The sequence below is a fragment of the Ceratotherium simum genome, chromosome 37, assembly GCF_057802395.1.
Source record: "Ceratotherium simum simum isolate JZ-2026a chromosome 37, ASM5780239v1, whole genome shotgun sequence".
Classification (NCBI taxonomy): domain Eukaryota; kingdom Metazoa; phylum Chordata; class Mammalia; order Perissodactyla; family Rhinocerotidae; genus Ceratotherium; species Ceratotherium simum.
This window is the reverse complement of record NC_141936.1, coordinates 15,592,199-15,611,456: the sequence shown is the minus strand read 5'-3', so window position 1 is coordinate 15,611,456 and position 19,258 is coordinate 15,592,199. Positions and strand designations below refer to the sequence as shown.

At 36.3% G+C, this 19,258-nt stretch overlaps 1 protein-coding gene across 3 annotated transcripts in view; it reads right to left on the bottom strand.

Annotated features, from left to right (window-relative positions):
* Positions 1 to 19,258, bottom strand: part of CUL3 (cullin 3) — a 98,395-nt gene that overhangs the window by 53,900 nt on the left and 25,237 nt on the right. For all 3 annotated transcript variants that reach the window (XM_087424756.1, XM_087424757.1, XM_087424758.1), the window contains one exon: positions 2,153 to 2,266. In XM_087424756.1, coding sequence (XP_087280882.1) covers positions 2,153 to 2,266 — 114 coding nt within the window. The remainder of the gene's footprint in view (positions 1 to 2,152; positions 2,267 to 19,258) is intronic.

The following is a 19,258-nucleotide window of genomic DNA, read 5'->3' as shown; positions in this document are numbered from 1 at the left end:
TAGTGGAATTTTATTTTCGGCATGTGGGTGGCCTGAATGTGTCTAATGCTGATAAGTTAACACCTAGCAAAAAGGCAGAACCTGAAAATACTTTTTGAAAAGGTAGAAGGGGATGTAATCCTTAGCACAGGTGGAGAATGGCCTTTGACAGGAGAGGAGACACTGCCCTCTATTAAAACAGGAGGGAAAAAGAAAAACACAAAAGGGGAGAAAATACAGGTAAAGTTGTAGATTCAGTGGCAAGAAATGAACATCGTTTCCACCTGTGCTCTCTCTTTTCTCTGAGAAGTAGAAGATCATTTGTGAAGAGGGAGGGGACCAGCAGGAGAGCTAGAGGTCTGAAGAGAAATAACTGTTTCAAAGTGGTGGAATGAGCTGACGAGAGAAAGAAGGAGACTGCTGGGCAGTGTGGAGGGTCGACTGGAGGTCTGTGACGATGGACAAACAGTGGCCCTGACTGACCCTGTATGGGGCTTCCTCCAGCAGAGGCACAGGAAGGGTAAGCTGCTGGGCTTATCCAGGGTTGTGACACTACCAGACGGGTTTGATGAAAGGATGAAGGGACAAGAAATACTAGTACTAGTTAATTTTTACCGAGCACACAACACGACGGGCCAGGCTCTGTACGTGCTTTAGGTGAATGGCTCCTTCAAGGCTCACGGCTGCCCCCCCAGCTGGTACGGTATCATGCGGAAGCTGAGGAATGAACTAATTAATTGGTTTCTTGACTACGGTCACATAACAGCTGGCACTCAAGGTTTGAGATTTCCCTCGGGATCAAAAAAAAAAAGAAGGAACTGAAATAAAACAGAAATTTAAGAAATAACATGATATAAGAGTGAGTGTGTGTGTAATTTTAAAATATCTCTTTCATCAAAATAGCAATGGAACATGAAATTACAAGTGGTTTTCCATCTTAGTGCTAGAATTTAAAGACTCACCAAATCCAGAACTTAAGAACAGCAGTGAGCTAACTTAGTACTTCACATTTATATCCCTGACATTACGATACATGTTTTCATACGCTATCTCATTTATCTCAAAATGTCAACACAAGATGAATCTGTATCCCAAAGTGGAAAATGAGGCTCAGAGAGGCTAAATAATCTGTTATACCTTTAATCACACCCTGAAAAACGAGCCTCTCCCTGACCCCCTTGCCACTAAGCCCTACAAAACCAGGGGTAACAGGCCTGAGAGAACTCACTCAGCAGAACAAAAAACTTCACAGCTGTCTGCTCTTACTGGAAATTCTTTCCAAACATTGCTTTATTCTATCAAGTAAAAGAAACTAGGACAAGCTCTCACCACTACATTACAACTAAAAATCACAACTAAAGAAACTGAAAATAAAAATCTGAAAAGCAGAGTCAAATCTTAGAAGAAAATCATTATGTCCAACTCCCAAACATAAACACTGAAGTAACAAGTTATTAGACTTGATAATTTTACAGTGACACAATAATTAAGCTTGATGAATCTAGCTTCATTCTATAATCATGATAAAGTTTAAAAAAAAAACTGATAGTTTAATCTCCTTGAAAGTTATTAAACAGCTTAGCTCAAAGCCAATGTTTTCCAAACTGTCTTGCTGAACAAGATATTTTTCTTGACTGATAAAAACAAAAAACAGTAATCATAATAGGTGAAAAATGGAATATATATCTGAAGAATACATATACTGCAAGTATTTACTATTGGGAGAGACAGACAACAGCTATTAGAGTATAATTATTATAAAAATATTTATATTAATATGACATCCCCTGTCACTGAAGATATAAGGACATTAGGTTTTAAAAATTTGTAAGAGAATATTCAGTTTTCATCTCTCATTGTCATTGGACCACTCTTACTCAAGAAGAGACGTTAACAAGGCTTTTTTCCCCCACATTTTAAAGTACAAGTGCTAGATATTGAAAAAAAAATTAAATCTTTCCCTTTGTCTTCCATTCTAATCATTCAGTAACTATATGGACAACCAAGATTTTACTCATATAAGCTAAGGCTAGCCCTTGCAAAGGAAATATTATTTTTAAAAAAGCACCTTCCACACTGACATGTACCATCCAACTGAACGTGAGAGAAAGAAGACATTGTGTTTTGAAATGCCTAACTTCTCAAAGGAAAACAACAAAAAAGCTGTACTTACCATATACATTAGTATGTCTCTAATCATCACCATAGCTGTCTGATGATCATTCCAAGCTTGATTTAGCGTTTGAAGAAAGTTGTTATTCAATGAATTTAGTACATCTTCTCGCACCTATTAACAGAAAAGTTCATTATAGTTTGTTTATACAAACACACGCACGCGCGCTCATAGGTATACATGCACGTATCTGTTCAATAAAATAATGAAGTGGAATCTTCAATTTTAAATCAAAGAAATATGTTATAGGCCAGTATAAATATTTTATCCTATAATGTAAGCTATATGCAGATCACTAATAAACGGGTTTTACATAGTCCAGACCTGTCTCTTGACCTCTAGAATCACAAGCAACCTTTGAGGCATTTCTCAACCCTCCAATGACTTAATATCACAGGATAAAATCCTACACACTATAATGAACTACAAGAACCTATAAAACTGGCCCTATGCTATTGCTGCAACTAAATTTCCACTACAACTTCCCTCCCCTATCTTTGAAGAATGGTTGAGAACACTAACTGGGCTCGAATTCCAGCTCCTGGGCTAGCTGTGTGACCTTGGGTAATCACTTAATCTCTGTGCCTCAGTTTCCTCATATGTGAAATAGTACCTATTTTGTAGGACTGTTGTAAGGATTGAATTAACACTAGTAACACACTTAGAACAGTGGCTGGCACTCAGTAAACACTCAATGAGCATAAACTGTAACTTAGTAAGCCTCCAGCTCAATGGAGCTGCATACAGCAAATGTGCTCTGCCATTTCTTCTGCCTTGATCCACACAGCTCACTCCTTCACTTTTTTCTGCTCAAGTTTCACCTCCACAAAGAGGTCTTCCCTGACCACCCTATTTCAAACAACAATCTGTATCTCTACTCCTTTACCCTACACTTTATTTTTCCTCACGATACTCATCACTTTCTAACTACTACATTACGTATCTATCTGTTTTATTGTTTCACCCACTAAAATGTAAGCTCCATGGCAGTAGAAATTCCATCTCTTCTATGTGTACCTCCCACACCTAGAACAGTACCTGGCATATATAGTACCATTTATTTCACCTCGACCCTCCAATACCATAATCCAGCTCCAACATGGTAAATTCTTTCAGGACAACTGCCTTTGCACATAAAGTTGCGTTAAATCTGAAATGCCATCCTAATGCAATCCTGATAAGACTACTCAGACTTCAAGAATTCCTTTCCATAGTCCACAAGCATATCGCCATCTTCTCTCACAAGAGGTTACTGACTACTACTTCTTCCTGCTATACTATCACTCCAATGGAAAGATTATTTGACTAGGAAACAGAATCTAGACTCTGGTTCTCACTTTCTCATGAAGTATATGTGTGTTATCCTCCAAGTTCCCACAACACTTCGAGATTATACTGCCAATCTCTTCAGTTACTCAAATCCAACCAATCCTCCACGGTCTAGCTCAACTTGCAATAACTCCAGCCTAAACAGACACCTTCTATCTCTAAACATCCTTTACTATAGATAATTTGCAGTAGTGGTTAAACTTTTTCAGGTTAGGGAGCATGGGAAGTCATGGTGTTTTCTGAAGAACAAATTATTTAATATGTGGGTTGAGTTACATAGATATCTATAAACCTAAATTATAAACATATGTAAATAAAATGTCATTGCATATTAGAATTAGTACAAACAAGTGGTTGGAAGTGCCAAAGACTGAAAGAAAATACACATAACACACTATTCCCACAATATGGGAGAAAAAGTTTATATTGAGAAAACTGTATCTAACTTATGTTTTCTTACATATTAGAGGAAAAGAAGTCATTAGCAGATTTTAGTGAGGAGACAATACATCCATTCTCCTAAACATATAGTATGAAACTGCTAGCCTGTATCACATAATTTAGAATTTTATTATATATTTAATCTTTTGTCTACAAGACTAAGCTACTTGACTTCAAAATATATCACCCAGAAATTACTCCATAAATGTGCTAACTACATCAAAAGTGATAAACATCCACATCTGTTAGTTGACAATACTGTGTTAAACAAATACTTTTATGCAAAGTGCATAACATATCATTTACTGCAACTCATTAAGTCTACCACTCGTCAGATGCAAATACTCCCAAGGTAGCTAACACTAAAAATAAACACAGTAAGTTGAAAATGTGCCCATTTACGAACTTCCTCACCAAGCTTCATATTCTTTCACTGAATCACTAAATTTTGAGTAGCGATTAAATTAAAATCATGACAATACTAGAGAAACTATAATACATAACAAAAGTAAAATTATATATTCCAAACATCAGAATATTTAGCAATTAATTATTCTTAAGGACTTAAGTGAACCTCTGTATACCCCTTTGTTATAAAATCAAGTTACGTGTTAACTCTATTAAAGTCACCCTGATTTTGGAACACAAAAATGTGGTTGGTATATCTGTCGGATGTATGAAAAACTGACCAATTAAGTAAAAAAAAAGTTATAAAATATTTTCTAAAATCACTGATTTATACACTTTAAAATAAAATATATCAAGTATTTATGTAATATTTATACTTATATCTGCCTTCCAACACAATGAAAATGCAATCAATTAGCACAATGTGTCATAAATGATAAAATTGCTTTATTTGCATCAGACTTCAAAAAAATTATCCTGACAAATCAATAACAGGGAATTTCACTTAGCAGAAAATTGCTGCTATTAAGAGTTAATTTTGTTATACTTATTTTCAAATGATTACATATACAAACACAGACATACGACTAAAAGACATAAAATAAATGCCTTAGATACACTTGCTGCAACCTCCTCTTAATTATTCATATCACTTGATGAGCAAAAAATTCTTCCTCTAATACTGCCCCAGAAAAATATCTTTCTACTCTGATTTACAAAAAGTGAATGGATATTTGTTCAAATATACACAATAAAATGGTAGGAATGAGATGAAAATTCAATCTTTATGAAGATTAAAACAGGCTTTTAGAAAAACGTTAAGTTGGCATATAAACCAAAATACACATTAAGTGAGGTAAAAAAGAGTTAACTCTTATTTTACAAATTATTAACATAATACAGAAAATTTGAAAAAGATAGAAAGTGGGGACAGTGCGAGTGTGGGTAACATTGATAATCTCACACCCTAATACAACCATTAGTTTTTGCACGAGCAAGAGTAAATGGGAAGGAATCCTGCTGTAAGGCTGGTACCAGAACCAAAGGGGCCTGCAGATCAAGTGCAACCAGCATCACTACTTAAGAAAACCTACATGATGGTTATCCAGATGAAGAGTTGTATTTGAAGGGTGAGAAAAGGAAAAATAAGTAACAAAGCCATGGAAGTTGAGAGTAGAATGGGACCAGCTGTAACAAAAATGCTAAAATGAGTAGCTGAAAACTGACGGCTATACAGGGCACTTAGCCTTGCAAAGGATAAAATAAGAGAGACAGTAGTTTAGAACAGGAGATCACAAACCTGGCCGAGAATCAGAATCATTTGAAGAGCAATGGATTTCGATCAAGAGAATGAGAAGACAAGACATAGACTGGGAGGAAACATTTGCAAAAGACATATCTGATAAAGGACTGTTAGCCAAAATATACAAAGAATTCATAAAACTCAACAATAAGAAAACAAACAAACCAATTAGAAAAATTGGCAAAAGACCTGGACACCTCATCAAAAAGATATCCAGATGGCAAATAAGCATATGAAAAGATGTTGAACATCTGATCATCAAGGAACTGCAAATTAAAACAACACGATACCACACATATCTACTAGGATGGCCAAAATCCAAAACACTGACAACATCAAATGCCGGTGAGCATGCAGAGCTACAGGCACTCTCATTCACTGCTGATTAGAATGCCCAAAATGATAAGGCCACTTTGGAAGACAGTTTGGCAGTTTCTTACAAAACCAGACATACTCTTACCATATGATCCAGCAATTACGCTCTTTGGTGTAATACCAAAGGGCTTGACAACTTACATCCACACAAAACCCCACACACAAATGTTTATAGCAGCTTTATTCATAATTGCCAAAACTTGGAAGCAACCAAAATGTCCTTCAGTAGGTGAATAGACAACTGTGGTACATCCAGACAATGGAACATTACTTAGCACTAAAAGGAAATGAGCTATCAAGCCATGAAAAGACACAGAAGAACCCTTAAGCGCATATCACCAAGTGAAAAGAAGACAAATATGAAAAGGCTACATATCACAGGTTTCCAACTATATGACATTCCGGAAAAGGGAAAACTAAGGGGACTGTAAAAAGATCAATGGTTGCCAGAGGTTAGGGTAGAGGAAGAGATGAATAGGCAGAGAGCACAGAGGATTTTTAGGGCATGAAACTATTCTGCATGGTAATATAATGGTGGATACATGTCATTACACATTTGTCAAAACCCATAAAATGTACACCATCAAGAGCGACCCCTAATGTAAACTATGGGCTTTGGGTGATAATGATACATCAGTGTAGGTTCACCATTGTAATGAATGTACCACTTGGGTGTGGAATGCACAGTGGGGCAGGTAGAGGCGGGGGGTATATGGGAAACCTCTGTACCTTCTGCTCAATTTTGCTGTGAATCTAAAACGGTTCTAAAAAATAAAGTCCATTAAAAAAAAAAAAAAAAAAAGATTTTGGAGCCCAAGCATTCTGGAGACACTGTTAAAACAATAAAAAGACAAGCTACAGACTGGCAGACAATATCAAATGACTTTTATGCAGAACACATAAAAAAAAAACTTACAACTCAGTAAAGAAAGCAAACAGCTCAATTTAAAAATGGGCAAAAGACTTGAACAGACACTTCACCACAGAGAATATACAAAGGCAATTGCGAACATGAAAAGATGTTCAACAGCATTAGCCATTAAGGAAATGCCAATTAAAACCATAATGAGATACCACTACATACCCATTAGAATGGCTAAAATAAAATATACTGACAATACCAAATGCTGATTAGGATTCAGAGCAATTAGAACTCTCATATATCGCTGGTGGGAACGTAAAATGGCACAGCCCCACAGCAAAACAGCTTGGCAGTATCTTATGAAGTTAAATAAACACTTACCATATGACCCAGCAATCCCACTCCTAGGTATTTATCCTAGAGAAACGAAAACTTATATTCACACAAAAACCTGCACACAAATGTTCACAGCAGCTCTATTCATAAGCACAAGAAACTATACAACTCATATGTCTTTCAAGAAGTAAAAAGGTAAATCGAAAAGCAAACTGTGGTATATTCATACAACAGAATATCACTTGGCAATAAAAAGGAACAAACTATTGATAACGTATCAACAGCTGGGATCAATCTCTAAATAATTACACTGAATGAGAGAAGTTAGACCCAAGAGGTTACAAGCTTTATGATTCCATTTAGTATGTGACATTCTTGAGAAAACAAAACTATAGTGACAGAGAACAGATCAGTGGTTGCCAGGTGTTAAGGGTGAGAGGAGAGTGTGACTATAAAGGGAAAACAGATGGACTTTTCTGGGGTGAAGGAATATCCTATACTGATTGTGATAGTGGTTAAATGAAATCTATACATAGGCTAAAATTCATAGAACTGTACACGAAAAGAGAAGGCTAATTTTATTGTATATTGACTTTTTTTAACTTGCAGCAATTATGACTCTCAAGTTGGGTCCTGTTTATTATTATATCATAAACATAAGCTATGATGCCACAATATTTATTCATAAAAGCAACTTGAATACCAAACAATGAAAGAATTGTTAATTATTTTGAGTATATTAACTTTATGAACGACTGTAATAACTCAAATTGGCATACTCCATTCTTCATTTCTGTGAATATAGCTTTTCTTGTCCTTTTTCTTATATCCTCAGCAAAGATTAAAGTGGAATTACTAGGTCTAAAGGAAAACTTTATTTTTCAATATTATAATAAAATCTGTTCACTGATAAATTAATGTCCAAGTTATAAAAAACACATCTGCAAATCAATCAAATTACTGGCAAAGGGAAGAGGAAGACGATGGAAAAGAGGATGACAGGAGAGGCCAGCAGGCACGAGCATGACTGGAAGCTACAAACTCTTAATCTTTGCCCTTGAGTTTTCACATCCAAGAATCTTCATGGGTGACAAGGAGGCTGACCCTGGGTCAGCAGCTCTTGGTTGGCTGGAGAATGGAATGACTTTAATAATCTGCACAGTACACCTCACCCTCTAACACTCACACACACACACAATTATTTTTAATCATTAAAATTTTTTCACCCTGTAAATTTCCATGCCTAGGGCAAAATCCCAGGCAGCCAATCCTAATTAAATGCCCAGGTAACACAAAAAAATTCATCAGCTAAAACTAATTATCAAGATTTTAGTTCTAAAGGTCACTGAAACTACAACTGAGCTATATAACTAATGATGATATGGACTACTGAAAATTAAGGAATTCCTTCTTAAAAAGTCTCAAAACTCAGGACAATATTTAATTCAAATATAGACAAATCTCTGAAGTACAGAAATTTGTATTTAAAATTATTTTGCACTGAAATACACATCATGTATTAAAAACACAAAATGGGGCATGAATAACATGGAGCACATGCCAATTATACGAAGAACATTAAAAAGCATCATAGAGATACTATAATTTTAAGAGGTGTGACCTCCTAGAAATCTGTAGTATTTTAACACGCATCCAGGAGTTAAAACAATCAAATTAGTATTTGCAGACAACTGCCCAGGGCAGTTACTAACTAGGACTTTGACCAAGTTACTTTACCTAACTGGTCTGTAGCGCCCGTTACCCGTAATATTACTGGGGTTGATTAGATCAATGGCATTCACACCACGCTCCGCTAAGATACCTTAGTACCACTGCAGGGCAGGCTCCATTTCCCCTGATTAAATCTGGTTTATACCGGTTTTGTATGATCCTAAAAGTGGGGTTTTCTACGGTTTTAAAATAACCGAGAGCCACTGGATGTCTGCTAAGTACCTTTCTGGCTCTAAATTCTAAAACATATTGCTTGTTTCATCTGATGAAACCAGAATATTTACATAAATACGCAACATTTACCATGATGAAAAATAGCATTTAAGTTCCCACTTATAACATTTGAATTTTTTCAAAGTCCTGCATATGTGATCTGTGGGTTTGTTGCTTTACAAATTTTATTAGCTATGTAAATCCTATTTTTCCAAGGAATGCCATTAAAGAACTATACTTGAAGATCTCAGGAAATTTTTCACTTCATCACGCCAGAGTGATGACATAAACCTATGGATAAAAGCAGCTTACTACAGAAGTGAATGGGAGCCAAGCCGTGGAACATAAAGGACATCTCTCCTAATCTGACACAAACAGTTTGAAAAAAGCTCCACAGTTCCTCCCCTCACCCTGAGATTTCCTGATTTAAAAGATTAAAAAAGCAGTGCAACGTTTTGCTATTTTTATCTAACAGTCATATATAGTGAATAGGGGCAGCACAGGAGCATGGATGCTGAAAAGCCTGTCTGCCTGATTCAAGTCACAGGCCAACACTTAGGAGATGTGCAACCTTGAGCAACTTAATTTCTTTGCTTATCAGTCTTCATAAAATAGGAATAATAACAGCACCTACTTCAAGAAACTGCTGCATGGATAAAATGAGTGAATACACACAAAATGCTTAGAACAGTGCCTAGCCCACAGTAAATACCATATAAGCGTTTGCCACTATTATAATATTACTTGTATTACATATTTGTATTATCATTCCTATATATATTTGAATCTTGCTACTCAAAGTGTGGTCCACAGAGCAGTATCATCATCATCATCATCATCATCATCACCATCTTCTGGGAGCTTGTCAGAAATCCACAATCTGGGGTCCTATCTCAGATTCCCAGAAAATTCATAAGTGCCTTAAATTTTGAGAAACAAGCGACATAAATCTTATACTTACAAATTTTCACATATTTTATACAGTATTTGCGAAACTCAATTTTCACTTGATTCTTGCTTTCCTTTTCTCTAAAGAACAGAAATTTCTCCATAACTGGCTGTAATGCAGTCAAACCTCTTATTATCTGTATATTCAATATAAGTTTAGTGACTAGATGTTGCTATCTCTCATAACACATAACAACCTTCAGATGTCTATATTTCAAAGCAAGCTTCTACTAAGGTTAGGAGATTAATGTTAACTTTTGTTAATATTTTAAACTTTCCAATAATTCACTAATGACAGATTTCTGAACGATATAAAATTCACTGCTCTCGATATTTTCTAGATTGACAGTATTGTTCTCATTATTTTCACTAACTTTTAGCATAAAGGTGGCAATCTTGATCAGAGGACTCATACCAGTATCATTAATAAAATAATAAGATAACCACTGCAGGGAAAACTTTTCTTGATTGCTGTCAGAAGATTCTAAGTAATTTTACTAATGTATATATAGTTAGTAATATAAGTTTAAGCATTTCACAAAGAGCACACTACTTACCATTTCAAAACCAAACTCATTCCTAGTGGCAATAGTCCCCACTTACTCTTTAAGTGCCCAAAATGAAGTTCGAAAAGAAAATAAAAATCTTTCCAAACTGACAATTCAAATATTTAATGATTACTCCCCAAGAGGCAAAGCACGATGCTAGGCACTAAGGGGGATACAAAATGCATTCAGCCACTTTACAGTCTCCATGGGGGAAGGGAGAAAAGAGGAGCCTAAAACTGGCATTCACTTGACCTCAATACAAAGTAGAATACAATGAATAGCACTAGAGAAGTCATGACATTCAAAGCAGGGGGACATTTTCATACATTAAAAAAAATTTGATACATAGTAAAGCAAACAAAAAATCATCTAAATTTGGCATCGTTTTTAAGAAATACATTCTTAGTTCAAACATTCTTTTTAACTTTTTTTTAAATAACACCTTAAAAAATCAGGATTTCTCTATGAGTACCATAGAGTATTAGTGCCACCAAAAATGGTAGCTTTTTACCTACCGGTTGGGAAGGAAAACAGAAAGAATAAAATAGTATACCACAGAAGGACAATATGAACTATCATTTGTAAACTACTCCATTCCCAATGGTTAAGAGAATAAGATACACACTGAAAGCCATTATAGCATTAGTACCACAGTTACACTCTGAACAATAGGGACACTGCAAGAATCAGTAGTAAAACATATACAAGGATGGCAATTAGTCTTTTGTTTTCTTGATTACCATGGAAAAAAACCACATAGTTCCACAGGATCACACGACCTGCTTCCCAGCACACTGCAAGAATCCAGTCTCAAAAAATCAGAGGTATACAGCCCAAAAATTACACTGTGCTTTTAAATGGTGAAATACACTCTGCTTAAATAGTGGTTAGATTCAGTAATTAACTTGGATAGGTAGAAGTATTACCCCACATACAAAAGACAAAACAGATCTCAGCAGTTGGTGGATATAAACCACGACAGTTTCCATTTGACTGCTGGCATTATTCTCAGAGGTTCATTTCAGTGGACAATGACTGAGTGTCTACTCTATGAAGGAGCAGGAGACACAAAGGTGAATGAAACAGGTCCTAGCTTGTACATTCACTTATTCAATAATATTAAAAGAACATCACTAGAAAATACAACAAAAGATAAAAAGGGGTACTTGCCCTCACAGTGCTTATAGTCTACTCAACAACTTAAGTGGGAATAGCTGGCATTTAATATGGGTGAACCTGCTAAATAACACTTTCAACTTGTTAGAAATGTTAGGCTCTCCCTAACATTTCTTTTCTAATCCTTTCAAAGTAGAAGCTACTCAATTTCCTGTGCTCCTCATATCCCACAGTTGTTATCTCTCTAATAATCCCCTATTCCTCACTCTGCCCCCAATAATCTCTTCCTCTTTGGGGATTACCCTATTCATAGCCAAGTCACTTTTCCAAATTATATTCATTAAGCTGTACACCTAGCCTTCCTCTTCTTTCTGACTCTTGTCAACACCCTAAGCAACTCAAATATTCGACGTAATGGGTTCTCAGGTTCTTCCAAGTTTTTTCTTTAAATTAGAAAAAAAGACAAGATGGCCAGAGAACAAAAGATAAGTAGCAATAAAGCACTGAAAATGGCACTCCTACTAAACCTTTTACTCCATCTTCTCCATTTCAGTCAGGCTCTTTTTGAAGATTAAAAACCAATGGTTCCCACCACCTGCAGACTAAAACTCAAACCCCTACAACATTTTTCAAAACCAGTTCAATTATAACTTTACCACGTTTCCTACAAATGCATTTGAAGTCCTTTATATTCTACCTACACTGATCTACCTGACCACGCTCATACCTACCTGCCTTTTTCACTCATGCCATTTTTCCTACTGAGACTATCGTTTTGCCTTCATTCACATGATGAATCTTTAATAATTCTTTAAGGCTCATCAAAAGTGACCTCCTTGGGGTAGCATAGCGGTTAAGCTCACGAACTCCCGGGGTTCGCCGGTTCGGATCCTGGTCGTGGACCTAGGCATCACTCATCAAAGCCATGCTGAGGCAGCGTCCCACGTAGAGCAACTAGAAGGATGTACAACTATGACATACAACTATCTACTGGGGCTTTGGGGAGGGGGGAAAAAAGGGAAAAAAGGAGGAAGACTGACAACAGATGTTAGCTCAGGGCCAATCTTCCTCAAAAAAAAAAGTGACCTCCTCTTTCTACCTTGCCCTGAATTCCTCAGGCAAAATAATTCCCCTTCAAATCTGATTACCTCACTAAAATTGGGAGTTTCTTGCTGCCAGGCATGGTGTCTTAATTATTTTTTGGTGGATGCAATACAGGAGAGACTCAATATCTGTGGGCCTCTGAGGTGAATCTGTCTTTGCTAATGAAAATCTTATTAAGTGTTTCTATCAAAGTCCTTCATACTTCACTGAAATCATTATATTTATAACATATTTTGTACATAAACACCATTAAAAAAAAATCTCTCCACATTCGTTCACATTTGTCTAGAAAGGAAGGAAAAGTACTAAGAAAGCTTTATTATAAAAGCTAAGTCTGCTTCAGTAATTGGCCTATAAAATAGTCCAGAGCTTGATAAAATTACCAACTTCATTTCCACTTGCAATTAGTACCCTCACATAAACATCTTAATTTACCTACAAATAAACATAATATTTAAAACTCTGGCTCTTCTCATTCTCCCTCTGAAAATGGGAAGAAGAATCAATATACTGAAAAAATAGTTTACACAGAGACATTGTCAGCAAATGAGACCCTACATACAAGAAATAATCAGTAGGGTATTATGGTACAAAAAGACTTGTCAGTTTACAAAAAAATTCAACAACAAAGTCACTTAAAAATTGAAACCATCCCCTTTCAAGGCTTCGATTTCCCTACCTGTAAAACAAAGTGCTTAGAATTGATCAGGATTACAAGACACAGATTCAAGTATGCAAGTCCAAAACATTAGTTCTGAGAAGGCAGGGATCTTCGATATATCAAAAATGCTTATTAGACCTATGCCTGGAACATAACAGGTCCTCAATAAGCAGCTTTCTGAAGGAACGAAAAGTGAGCAGATGAAGCTTCTCTTATTCTGCCTTCCTCCCATTCAATCGTACTAAGAGATTATTTGAAGAACACGATATATGGATAGAATGACTTTGAAAACGGCTGGATTAAATGTTCTTTTAGCAATAAGAAGCTGTTTCTAGTAGAGTTAAAAAGTCAACATCTTTTTTGTTCAGCTGTTTTTCTAAGAGGAAAACAAACTTTCAAAGTACAAGAATTAGCTTTTATAAGCTTATTTATGAGATTGCCACATCATTCAATTATCACTATAGAGCAATCATTTGAAAGAGAAGGGGAAATTAAGCATAAGGCAAATCTAAGAAACCTGTTAAGCATCACAAAATTGGGATAATTAAGTTCTTGCCACATTAAAAGCAAAGAAAGTTTCTCCCCTGACTTGAAGAAACAATTAAAAATGGAAACGTTTTTATGCTAAATACATATTAAGGCATAACGGTAAAGGGCAAAAACTATGATCTTCCTAAATCTTATAATAACCCAAAATTATCAAGACACAATAATCGTTATATAATTTTAAAGCTCAATCAGGCTAACAAAACCAATCCCAATCTCATTTTATAAATCAATAATATGAAGTCCAGAAAACTAGTAATTTGTTCAAGATTGTTAGTGGCAGAATTAGGCCTAACGCCCAGTTCTCTCTACCTTCTACCCAGTACTTTTTCCACTGCAGCTACTTCTAAGTTTACTTCTTACTGTTAAACACAGAGTGCTCAACGGGGGGTAGAAGAAGAAAAGGCAAATCCTTGGTTACTTTATTGAGTTTACAGACTTTCTGTGAAGTGGAATTCCAAATAGGAGTCTTCTAAAAGGAGACTGCTCCAGAAAAACAAAACACTTTGAATATCTTACAATTTTACTTGTCAGTTATACTTCAATAGCTGAAGGGGAAAAAAAACCATAAAAAAGATGGCTCCACCTTTATCCAATCCTGCTCACAAGTGACAGAACTGATTATCACTGTTTTTGAATATAAGATTGTCTTTTAACATTAAACACACACAGACAAAATGGTTGTGAAAACCACAACTCTGCAAACAAATGTCGAAATTAAATTATTTTATAATTTAAGGTTAGAGCTGAGTCTTAAAATACATACCACTAACTCTCTGGCCATTTTTCAGTCTCCAAGCAATCCTCAACCTACCTGGGATGTTTAAATTCCTCAGGGTTCAATCTGGAGCCCTTGTTTCTTTTTTGTGTGATTTCATCTACTTTCAGGGCTTTAAGTATCTACATGATCACAATTCCCAAATTTGCATTTCCACTCCAAACTTCTCAAGAGAACTAGATTTGCATATCCTATTTCATTGGCATCTTAAAATTAACGTGTCCAAATGGAGCTTCTATTTCTACCCCAAATCTTTATCAAAAAATGAAAACACCTAGTTGTCCAAGAGCCAAAAACCTAGAAGTAATCTTGGATTCTTCCCTCTTCCTCATTCCCTACAATCAATCAATCAACAGGTAAAAATATTTTCACATCCAAAACACATCTTGAATCTGAAAACTTTTCTCCATCCCCACTGTCACTATACTGGTGTAAATCTCCACTATCGCTCACCTGAATCACTGGATTATTCCTTCCTATTCCCTCTCACTCCAACTAGTGGGCCCTCTAACTTATTCACCGCACAGCAACCAGAGGAATGTTTTAAAAACCTACATGAGATTACGTCACTGTCTTGCTTAAAATCCTTGAATGGCTTCCTAAGTACATCTAATGAGCTATGAAGCCCTTATACCACAGCTTCAAGGCATGGCACGATCCAGCTTCTGCTTCTCTCCCCAACCTCATCTTATCCCATTCTTCCCCATTACCAATTCTTAATTTCCCACTCACCACAGGCTTTTTTTTTTTCCGGTTTCTCTAGTCTAGGACTTGGCAAAGGATGGCATGCTGTCTTTTAAAAATAAAGCTGTACTGGAATATGGCCACGCCCATTCTTACACAGGCTCCATCGCTGTTCTTGCGCTACAACAGGAGAGTGAAGGAGCTGCGACAGAAAGCACGTGGCTCAGAAAGCTGATAATGCTGACTATCTGGTACGTTACAGAGAAAATGTTCTACAGCCATTCCCTTTGCCTGGAATGCTCTTCAACCCACTTTTCTCATGAGCACCTTTCTCATTCTTCAAGTCCCAGATTAAACATCACCACTTCCTCAAAAAGCCCTTTCTTGGCCTACCTAGTTGCCCCCATCATTTTTCTCTATCACTGTATCCTGTTTTCTTCATTATATCTTATCACTTTTGTTTACTTGTTTATTCATTCCATGAGTGCAGGAATCAGATGCATTCTATTTACCAATACATTTCTTACACCTAAGTCAGAGCCTGGCAATAACAAAAACTTTTGAATGTTGACTTCTGTGATGATAAGTCTTATAAGGATACTTTTCAGGCTTTGACAAAATGATCTATAATTTAAAAATCATTAAAACTGGAAAGCAGCAGAACTTTTTGTCCTCCAGTATAACCATGCATTTAAAGTTATTTTATTTAGAAGAAAATGTTAAAGAAAAAAAAATCCCTGTGAATTCTGAAATGTTTTCATATTTACTAAAACAAAATAAGATTTTTCTTACGGCGAGGCACAAAGGCCACGTCATTCCCTAAATTTTGCTTTGTGGTCTTGAGAAATTCACTGAATTCCTTTGGGTCTCAGTTTCCTCAAAGGAAACATTCTTCTAGAGACAGGAAGAATATACTACCAAGCGAGAGAAATAGCATTTAGCTTTCCTACACTTGCTTCAACTTTGTGAATTTATTTTCAAAGCTAATAATCGGCTACCTTCATCCCACAGAACTGTCCTCCCTTCATCTGCCTTCTGGTAGTTTGTACCACTCTGCTTCACCAAAAATGTTCCTCAAAATATTCACTACGGTTACCTTGAAATCAGAGTACCAACAAACTATAATAAACCAGCCCTGATTCCATGTAGAAACTATATTTCCTTTGAATTCCTCAACCGGAAAAGATAGGTCCTGGCCATCTATAACATAGCACTAAAAGGTTCACTTGAGTAGAAAATAACTTTGCTTTAAAAAATATGTATTATTAGTTAGGCAGTTCAGCTAACTGCTACAAGCACAGTGAACAAAAAAATGATGAACAGAACATGTGGTAATGCTCTCAGAACCACAGAAAGGGATATATTCTATGAGACTGAAGTGAGACTGAAGATAGTTACTTTGATACTACAGAACCCTAAACCATTCTTTCACCTTCCGGTCAGAAGCCACAATGTAGAGACAGGCAATATTGATTTTCATGCAAACTACACTTTCGCACACTGTATGGGTAACATTCCTAAGTCCCATTTGGTAGAACAAATTGAGACTTTTTAGATCAAGGGACAAACATTTTGGGCTAGTGTATGATGGCCTCGCCTGTCAGTTAATAGACTTCTTTTGACGGTGTCCCCTTCATACAGTAGTACTGTATTTGCATGGTTATTAAAAGTTTTTTCATAAAATAAGAGTAAAAATGAAATAAGACAGGGTCTGCCCAGTGGCGTAGCGGTTAAGCGCGCATGCTCTGCTGCAGCAGCCTGCGGTTCACGAGTTCGGATCCCAGGCATGCACCGGGACGCACTGCTTGTCAAGCCATGCTGCAGCGGCGTCCCATATAAAGTAGAGGAAGATAGGCAGGGATGTTAGCCCAGGGCCGATCTTCCTCACAAAAAAGAAAGAAAGAAAGAAAGAAGATAAATGGAAAATACAAAAGTGAAAGCATAGATAATAGCAGAGATTCAAAAACTTAATTCAATTGAAGTAGAGATCAATCATTAGATATGCTAAAATTGACACATTTCCTAGTCAAAAATTGACTAGCTTAAGCTGGTCAAATGAGTGTTTGTGAAAGAAAAAAAAATTAAAGAACATTTTCACATGTTGGTGATGTATCATTAATGCCTGTGTAAGAGACATAAAATTAAGAATTTGGCACATATATTTTTAATTTCTTTAGCACAATCAACGTGAATACACATTCTCTGGAATATATTCTAGGGAACTGCCTATACTTGGAAATGACAGCTAACCTTAGATGTGGGACTACTTAAGCAACTTACAACATGCTGAAGCTCTTAGTTACCACAGAGTTATTGTTCACATGACTTCAATTTCTACCTAACCATGTTTCAGAGTCTAAAAATCAGTCACTTAAACACTGACCTCACACTCCGGCCTCCCCTCCTCTCCTCTCCTCACTTTTTGGATGAGCCAATTCTTGACCATAGCACATAACTACAGATGTTTTTTCTGCTTCTGTGCCCAAGCTGCAAGGCACTGCTTCAAAAAAAAAAATGACAAATCATACATTCAGGCCAACTCCTACCGAGCTTTTTTTCCTCACCTGCCAATTCCTTAGTATATTCCCCTCAAGAGCTACTCCAAGTCTCTTCATCTCATTTTCAGAAGATGTGTGGCTTAATTATTAGATTCGTAATAGTTTTAGAACTAAAGAATCTCAGAGATATTACTGCCAACTCCTTCATTTTAATTATAAATAAACCAAGATCTAGAATTTAAAGGACTATAGCTTTACAAACACTGAGTCAACTTACTCGAAGCCCTCACTTACCCTCCATTTCAGCATATTTATTGCATCTTGATCCATTCATTATACCTCAGAGGCAGATCTACGGTGAAGTCACGGACTCAGCCTGAAGCCACTCTGCGTGAATACTGTTCCAGCTAGGCCACTTACTAGCTATATGCATCTGGATAAATCAATTCTCTGTCCCTCAGTTTCTTCACTTGTAAAATAGAGATAACAGCAGTATCTGACTAGCTGGGTTGTGACCATTACCCAAGTTAATACACATAAAAGCACTAGAACTGGCCTCGCACATAGTAAATGCTACTTAGAAGTTAGTTGTCATCATGACTATCATTCCCTACAGAAACTCTGGCAAATGAGAACACTGCCCCCTCTTCTACCTTGACTTCTTTTCCATTGTTCTCGATTCCACACTCCCTCCACTTCCAAGAACTCAGTTGCTCCCATCTTCTCCCCTTCAATAGCTTTAAGCAAAACTCTTCCACTCTACTGTCCTCCTTTCTTTTGATGTCAAAGCTTCTTAAATCAGTCTTCTTCATTTCCTGCACCTACTTACCATAGTTTGCTTTTGAAGATTCATCCCGTAGCTCTGAGATGTTCATTCTCTGAACTCCAAGACTTATTCCTCAATATATGCTAGCAAATGTCAAATTCTGATCTCCAGTTTTGAGTTCCTGCCCAAGCTATAACTTGTGTATTTCCAAACATGATATTTCAACTTGAGCATCTTATTACCATCTCACACTCAATTTTCCTCACATGTAAAATGATTCCAATAAAAATTTCCAATATAATCTACAACAAAATTTTTCATCTCTTCTACTCATTCCAAATCAGTTTTCCACTATAACTTCACAATATTTCTATTGGTGGCACCATAATTCTCCCAATAACCAAATTCTATCTAGTCTTACTTCAGAATTTCTGACATTATCCATTCATTTCTAGCCTA